Source organism: Laccaria bicolor, genomic scaffold (genome assembly GCF_000143565.1).
Source record: "Laccaria bicolor S238N-H82 LACBIscaffold_164 genomic scaffold, whole genome shotgun sequence".
In the NCBI taxonomy this organism is placed as follows: Eukaryota; Fungi; Basidiomycota; class Agaricomycetes; order Agaricales; family Hydnangiaceae; genus Laccaria; species Laccaria bicolor.
The window spans coordinates 1-8,902 of record NW_001890023.1 but is presented as its reverse complement, the minus strand read 5'-3'; the positions used below and the strand labels follow the sequence as shown (position 1 = coordinate 8,902).

At 44.3% G+C, this 8,902-nt stretch overlaps 1 protein-coding gene across 1 annotated transcript; it reads left to right on the top strand.

Annotated features, from left to right (window-relative positions):
* Positions 1–11: 11 nt before the first annotated feature.
* LACBIDRAFT_299171 (uncharacterized protein) lies at positions 12–1,638 on the top strand (the record flags this gene model as incomplete). Its single annotated transcript, XM_001890749.1, has 2 exons — positions 12–852; positions 911–1,638. The coding sequence occupies 2 exons, from the start codon at positions 12–14 to the stop codon at positions 1,636–1,638; spliced, it is 1,569 nt and encodes a 522-aa protein (XP_001890784.1).
* Between the last annotated feature and the right edge of the window lie 7,264 nt (positions 1,639–8,902).

Below are 8,902 nucleotides of genomic sequence, written 5' to 3'. Positions count from 1 at the left end.
CACAGGGAAATATGGACACTTCTCCATCTTTCGACGCCTCTATACCTCCTATTTCCCCCGATGCCATGAACATTGATACCCACGAAGTCCCACCACCTGCTTTGGCTTCTGGACCTGTGATTCCCGAGTCTGTTGCACCTATGGGAATGAGCGACGTCAACATGCACCAGGATACTGGGAATGAAGTCTCACTGGATCTCGAGCGAGAGTTCCGCAAACTTCTGGAGCTTTCAGAGAAGCAGCTGATGAACGATCCCTCAGGCGTCTACAGGGAATACATATCTGTTTTAGATGGATACGAGGCGACTGCAGCTTCTCATCGGTCTGAATTACACCATCTAGAGGGTCTTCTAAATGATTGGGGGATGGGGAAAGGAATTCCCGCAACTTATGATAAACTTTCTGCTGACCGAATGTTAAAGGAGGCCACGCACTCAATGGGCGAAGCTCGTGATAAGTTGGAGCAAGCGGAGAAGCAGTACAAGGAGTTCTTGAACAGTGTTCAGGTGGATTGTCGGTCGTCAGCCCTTAGAGAGGTCTTGCAACTCACTCGAGATCAAATGACGACGAAGGGGGTGGGGGTAGTAGAAGCTGGTAAATGGAAGGGGCTGTTTCACTTGGCAGAGGATGAGTTGAGGGAAGTCGACGAGCAGGCGTTATGTGCATTTCGACTTGGAGTATCGAACGTGGAGCCACCACCGAAGAAGAAGATGAAGGGTACACAGAAGGCGAAGAAGGGGAAGGGTGAGAAGGTTGGTAAGGTGGATGATGGTGATAAGAAACCAACAGAGGCTCTTGCCGTACGAGAACGATGGATTGAAATGTCGCCTGAGGAACAGGCGAAGTTGCAAGGTGTGTTGTTGGCGTATGATCATACACATCTGACAACATAAGTGATCTGTTTGCGTAGATGCTGCCGAGGCTGCAATTGATCGCTATCTCACCAGTGGGACTGCCATCGAACCATCCCTAAAGCGCAAGATCCGTGAGATTGTTGACCTTGCGCCTCGAGCTGGCACCACCAGTCGAGAACTAAGCCTCTACATCCTTGAGCGTACGTATCAAATTTGCCGTCACCACAGGCGCTACCGCACAGAGGATAGCTTCGCCAAGCATGACACAGTTATATCGATCGAGGGGGTTGGATACAGGAAGGATTATACGCGTCGTGCTGCGGAGGGCCATTTGGATTGTGGATGCAGTATTGAACTTGCGCTCTTCGATTTTTTTTGGTTCAAAACATGGTCCATGGGATCGTCACACCCCAACGTGACCATCCACGAGGATCTGAAGTGTGATACCATCCCCCCTCGTTTGCGCAGCTTCTTTGCTGAGGCATACAAGTTCATTGGCATGGTGACACTAGATGACCTCTTCGCCTTGAAATGGGGTACAGAGGGATGCCATAATCGTTTAAGGTTATTACAGATTGCACGGATGACTGAATATTTGCAACTACAAGGTGTTTCCGTTCCAGGATTTCAGGGAGAGCAGGAATATGAGGTGGATGCTGGGGTTGTAGCGTATGCAATTTTTGTCCTCAGTAAATTAAAATTTGTCAATTCAAAAATAGAAGGGTATGGTGGGCACCCACCATCACGCATAAATTTTGACCGAACAGTGAATATCCACTGTTAATTTTAGAAATAGAAGGGTATGGTGAGCACACACCGCCACATAAATTTTTACTGGACAGTAAATATCCACCATCAACTTGAGAACTAGAAGTGGATGGTGGGCACCCACCATCATGCACAAAATCTGACCGGACAGTAAATATCCACCATCAACTTCAAAAATAGAAGGGCATGGTGAGCACCCACCGCCACACAAATTTTGACCGGACAGTAGATATCCACTGTCAACTTCAGAAATAGAAGGGATGGTGGGCACCCACCATCATGCACAAATTTTGACTGGACAGTAAATATCCACCATCAACTTCAAAAATAGAAGGGCACAGTGGACACCCACCATCACACACAAATTTTGACTGGACAGTAGATATCCACTGTCAACTTAGAAATAGAAGGGTCTGGTGGGCACCCACCATCAGCACAAATTTTGACTGGACAGTAAATATCCACCATCAACTTCAAAAATAGAAGGGCACAGTGGACACCCACCATCATGCACAAAATCTGACCGGACAGTAAATATCCACCATCAACTTCAAAAATAGAAGGGCACAGTGGACACCCACTGTCACACACAAATTTTGACCGAACAGTAGATATCCACTGTCAACTTCAGAAATAGAAGGGGCATGGTGGGCACCCACCATCACACACAAATTTTGACTGGACAGTAAATATCCACCGTCAACTTCAAAAATAGAAGGGATGGTGGGCACCCACCATCACACATAATTTTGACAGGACAGTAAATATCCACCGTCAACTTTAAAATCAGAAAGAGATGGTGGACACCCACCGTCATGCACAAATTTTGACCGGACAGTAAATATCCACCATCAACCTCAAAAATAGAAGTGCATGGTGGGCTCCCACCGTCACGCACAAATTTTGACCGGACAGTAAATATCCACCATCAACTTCAAAAAATAGAAGGGCATGGTGGGCACCCACTGTCACACACAAAATTTGACTGGTCAGTAAATATCCACTGTCACCTTTAAAAATAGAAGGGCACGGTGGACACCCACCATCACACACAAATTTTGACTGGTCAGTTAATACCCACCGTCAATGTTAGAAATGGAAGGGCATGGTGGGCACGCACAGCCACACACAGATTTTGACTAGTCAGTAAATATCCACCATTCTTTTAAAAATGAGATACAGTGATGGATTTCTTAGAATTTCACTCACAGTAAATATCCACCATATCCACTATATATCTCGTTCTCCGAGCTAATAGTAGATGTCCACCGTATGATTTATAGTCATCACTCATGATAGTCTTGACTGATACCTGCCGGCTGGTATCAAGTTCAACAAAGAACGACGTATCACTTTTTCGAAATACTACATGCAAGCTTTCCGTTATCAACGTATCTCTTGTTAATCTCCTCGTTAGTCCTCAGATGTCAGCGCTTCAGCGTTGACCCTACGTGATCATGCCCAGCACGCCTACTTACCCGTCACTTCCTCGCCCCAATGCGGTGTGCACAGATGACTTCTATCACCCGTTCACGACCTTCCTGTCAACGCGTGATTTTTCGAATATGTATTCCATAAAGCTTTGGGCCCAGCCAGCTACCTCTGCCGTACTTCCTCCTCGTGAAAACCCATGAATTAACATAAGAAGGGTAAGGAGCTCTTTGCTATTTCGCCATCCGTTCTCCCACTCATTATTATGACACCTAGTATCAGGTATTGCAAACCGTGCACTGCGTCTTTACTCAAGATTGGACGATGACGTCTGCGGATCATTCCCGATTTTTGGTGGTCTCTCTCTTACAGAAATCGCGATCTGTATAACCTAGGCATCCAAAGGACGTGGGTGTGCGTTACGAGGAAACGTCCGAGCGCCAGTGGTGAAAAATGATCACCTCCAACGGCGCAACTGCAACGAAACTTGTCCAACCAGCTTCAAACGCCACTCGAAGTTCATCGAGGTGTAGCAGGTGCAGCGGATGTTCACGGACGAGTTCGTCCTATCAAGTGAGTACTACGCCTTTGGCTATTCCTGTATGTTGCCTCAACTGGCAGGTGTCACCGTAAAGCTCTTCCTGCGCAAGCCTGTTGCTTTGTCTAATCCCGAGTTCTCACTGATGCGCTCACATTCCAGCCAAATTTGTATGATGGGCTAGATCTTGACCAAGGTTTCCCTGCCCCGGATTATTTTCCTTTCGTTACCCGAGGTCGGTGGCTGAATGGTGAACAAGCTACACGTTGGTGAAACAGGTTGATGGCTTCTGCGAAGGAAGACTTCATGGAGGCTCGCCGTAGGGAGGTTGCGGTGTGGTCGCCTGAGTACTATACCCAGGCCGAGCAGCCATTGCAATTGCCAATTCTTCTGAAACTCCAGGTTTAGAGGTATGCATGTGTCATTAATACAAGATGCACAAACCCTTTTACTCAAAGAAGTTCCGTGTAGCAGCGAGTCGAAGCGGTTGCGCCTTGCGACGCAGTTTCAGTCGTTCCGGTCTTAGGGCTAGCCATCTCGATTGCGAAAGGGAGTTGGCTGAGCATAGAGTGTAAATGGCTCAAACTCCGCGCGCTCCCATAGTATTGAGTGAAATTTTTGGGGGTGAAGCGGGACATGCTCTCCATTCATAAAATACGTGCTTTATACTAGGCGCTCTAGAGAAGCGCTGGAAGGCGCTTCGCTCGAGTGGGCTCACATGACGACATGTCGGACATAAGTATGACCGGTTGACCATTGACAGGATCATGAGGCGATGCATCTCGGCGCCTCTCATCTTTCTTATCAACCACCATCACCATGAACTTCGCGTACACCAGTAGTAGCAGCAACAGCGTCGGCAATATAGTTGGATTGGATCCGACAGCGGGCGACATTCTGCGAGCCGTCGGCGGAGGTACTGGCGGTCTCCAGGCGCTCGAGATTGTAGCTAAGTCTGAGGATGGTTTTTCGCCGAGCCTGAAGGCAGTTGTCGCCGACACTTTGGCTATCATCAGCATGACTAAGGTCTGTACTGCTGCTTAAGCTAATCTGCTACGTCTATTGAATGGTGAGAAATAGGAATTCAAATCCAATAAGAAAGCCTGGGCTGAGTTTTTGGAGAATCTCATCAGGCAGGTTGAGCGGGGGTTCAGTATAGCTGTCATTATGGGGAGGATCAGGTTCCGCGTCCTTGGCAATCAAGTCTTGAGCATCTCAAAGAGTGTGTGGTTTTGACATATATATCCGTTGCTGATACTGATTGAACGTGGGGGACTCACTAGAGTTTTGAGCTATTTGAAAGAAAGGGTTGCAGATGTTCAACCCACCCAAGGGAGGAGATTTCCCAGTTTCACAGAGGATATGGCATACATAGAGGAGCTCAAGGGCAACTTGAATCTTTCAATGTATGTGAATTTTTTCTGTCATTCAACTAACTTATTGTCACCAAGTTTCAGGCATGTCAAGAAAATCTACATAAAAGTAGTATGTCAACTACTTATCTTCTTTTTTATTCTACTGTAATTGATTTAGCTCTCACAGGGATTGAAACTAAGGAGATTTGTCTACAGGCTGAGGCTACAGTAGCCAGTGAGCTGATTATCCTTCTAATCTTCTCCTTTTTGATTATTCTACATGTACCCTTTTTCCAGTGCATCAAGTAAGTGTTTTGGCAGGAGCACAGGATATTCAGATGGACAATGCTGTGATTATTGCCACAAATATGGTGAGTGAAGATGTTAATATGAAGGTTCATGCTAATGTGCATATGCAGGTCAACTACAATAATAATGGGGAACTTCCATGCAAAATCAATGAGAGGATGGAAGAATCAAAGGTAAGTTGTGTCAATTAATTTTTTCATAACTGATAGCAAATGAATAACTAGAATAATAAATGGTTGAAGGAATTGAAGGCTCCTTCACATAAACAAAGGGAGACATGCATGCCTGGAACTTGTGTGAATGTGCTCAAAGACATCCAAGTGTGGCTTCATGATCTTAACATGCCAAATATTCTCTGGCTATCTGGAAGTCCTGGTTCTGGAAAGACAACAATTGCTTCAACTGTTGTTGCTGACTTTGAATCTTTCTCTGGGCAATTCTTCTTTCACCGTGATCAGGCTGAGTTTTGTGATCCAGACAATCTGTGGAGGCACCTTGCTTTGGATCTTGCACTAGGAAACCATGCTCTAGGGAAATCTATAGCTAAGGCATTAGAGACACAGAAAGCTAACATCAGAGGTCTCAATATTTCCAAACAGTTTGAGCATCTGATTGTCAAACCAGTCCAGGAGGTCTTTCAGAATACTGAAACACCTCTATTGTTGTTATTGATGCTCTTGATGAATGTGACCAATATCAGAAACTTTTACCATCATTGAAATCTTGGTCCTGGCAGCTTCCCAAATTTCTCAAACTGTTCATCACAAGTCGTCACTATCTTGATATTCAGAATTCACTGAATTCTATTAGTTACCCTATCTATCTTCATACTGGAGATAAAGTTTCTGATCACACTTCTGATGACCTTGAGCTTTACTTTACTACAAGATTCTCTGACATGACTGGATTGCAAACATCACTGCATCTGAATTGGCCTGGTCCAGATAAAATTTCTTTTCTTGTAAGAAAGGCTGCAGGCCTCTATATTTGGGCTAAATCTGCAATGGACTTTATTTTGCACCGAGGTGGTGACACGAAAGCAAGGTTGCATGTCATTTGCTCTGACTCTGGGGAAGGTGTTGATGCTATTGACACCTTGTACCAGCACATTGTTTTTGTTGCTTTTCAGGGGTTAAGAGAAGCAGAAAAAAATTCTTTATCATCAGTTTTAGGAGCAATTGTTATTGCAAAGAACCCACTTCGTGCAAGTGATTTTGAACAGCTTTTAGGAGTTCAAGATACAATGTCAATAGTGAGCCAACTGAGCCCAGTGCTGTTAATCAGTAATACTGGCCATGTGCATATCTGTCATCAGTCATTTACAGATTTTCTGTGGTGACCGAGAGCGCTCTAAGGCTTTTTGGGTGGATTCTCAGCAGCATAGTCTCTGTTTTGCTGGATCTTGTATGAAATATATGAGTGCAAAGCTCAAATTCAATTTTTTTGATCTGGAAACATCACATATTCTAAATAAAGATATTCCAAATCTGATGGATCATATTAAGAATGTGAAATCTACTGCTCTAGATCATGCAAGCCACTTCTGGGCAATCTATCTGCAAAAGTATGCTGATGAGGCATTACAAGAGGAGATAATGGTTCACATGGAGGATTTTTTGATGAACCATCTTTTACACTGGCTAGAAATTATGAGCCTGATGGGGGCTGTAAATCATGCTGCCCACTTACTGCTGTTGACTGAAAATTGGTGCAGTGTAAGTGACTTATGAAAATATACTATTATGATACTGATATGAACAAATCAAATGTAGGTATTGAAGCCTAGTATGTCAGAGTTTGCAAGTGATGCAAAACAATTTATAATGACATTCTTTGAGCCAATATCTGAATCAGCACCACACATTTACATCTCAGCACTGCCTTTTGCACCACAAAAATCTCAGATATCTCTGCATTTCATGAAATATTTTGCAAAGACTTTGAAAAATGAGAAGGGTCACATGAAATACAGGTCAGAGAGTTGTGTTCTGAGAATAAAGGGTGGTGATGGTTCACTTGCATATTCACCTGATGGCAGGCACATTGTCTCTGGATCTTATGAAGGAGATGCTCAAGTCTGGGATGCTCTCACTGGCCATAGTGTCATGGATCTTAAAAGCTATGATGGCCATTCTGCCAGTTCAGTTGCATATTCTCCTGATGGGAAGTACATTGTCTCTGGATCTCGTGACAAGACACTCAAAGTGTGGGATGCTCTGACAGGCCAGTGTATCATGGATCCTCTCAGTGGCCATGATGATTGGGTTTGGTCAGTTGCATTTTCTCCAGATGGTAGGCACATTGTGTCTGGATCCTTTGATAAGACAATCAGAGTGTGGGATGCTCTCACAGGCCAAAGTGTCATGGATCCCCTAAAAGGCCATGATAAAATAGTTAATTCAGTTGCATATTCTCCAAGTGGCAGGCATATTGTTTCAGGGTCCAATGATCACACAGTGAGAATCTGGGATGCTAGAACAGGTCAGTGTGTGATGGATCCACTCATTGGCCATAGTGATATAGTTCAATGTGTTGCATATTCTCCTGATGGAATGAATATTGTTTCTGGATCTAATGATAAGACAATTAGAGTCTGGGATGCCCTATCTGGTCAGAGTGTAATGGTTCTTTTTAAAGGCTCTGATCCCATCAAAACAGTAGCTTTTTCTCCTGATGGCAAGCACATCGTTTGTGCAGCTAAATACTGCATAATTAGATTCTGGAATGCTCTGACAAGTCAGTGCATGTCAAGTCCTCTTGAAGATGATGAGGGCTCAGTTTCTTCTGCAGCTTTTTCACCTGATGGCAAACATATTATTTCTAAATGTGGGAATATGATCAAAGTTTGGGATGCTCTGACAAGTCACACTGAGATAGATCATGTAAGAGGCCATGACAATGGAATAAGATCAGTTGCATTTTCTCCTAATGGCATACACATTGTCTCTGGGTCAAATGATGAAACACTCAGAGTTTGGGATGCTCTGACTGGTTACATCAGTTGCATTTTCTCCTGATGGCAGATACATTGCCTCTGGATCACATGATTGCACTGTCAGAGTCTGGGATGCTTTAACAGGTCAGAGTGCCATGGATCCTCTCAAAGGCCATGATAAAGGAGTTATTTCTGTTGCATTTTCTCCTGATGGTAAATACATTGCCTCTGGATCATGGGACAAGACAGTCAGAGTCTGGAATGCATTGACAGGGCAGAGTGTGGTGGATCCTTTCATAGGACACACTCATTGGATTCATTCAGTTTCATTTTCTCCAGATGGCAGATTCATCATCTCTGGGTCTGAAGACAGAACAATCAGAGCATGGAATGCCCTGACAGGTCAAAGTATAATGAATCCCCTTATAGGTCATCAGGGTGGCATTAACTCTGTTGCCTTTTCTCCTGATAGAAGGTACATTGTGTCTGGATCTAATGATAGGACTGTCAGAGTGTGGGAATTTAATGCAGGACAGAGTATCATGGATCCTCTTAAAGGCCATGGGGATGCAGTTGATTCAGTTGCATTCTCTCCCGATGGGAGGTACATTGTTTCTGGTTCTCGTGACAAAACAATTAGACTCTGGAATGCTGTAACAGGTCAGAGTTTGGGAGATCCATTGAAGGCCATCACAAAGGTGTTCAATCAGTT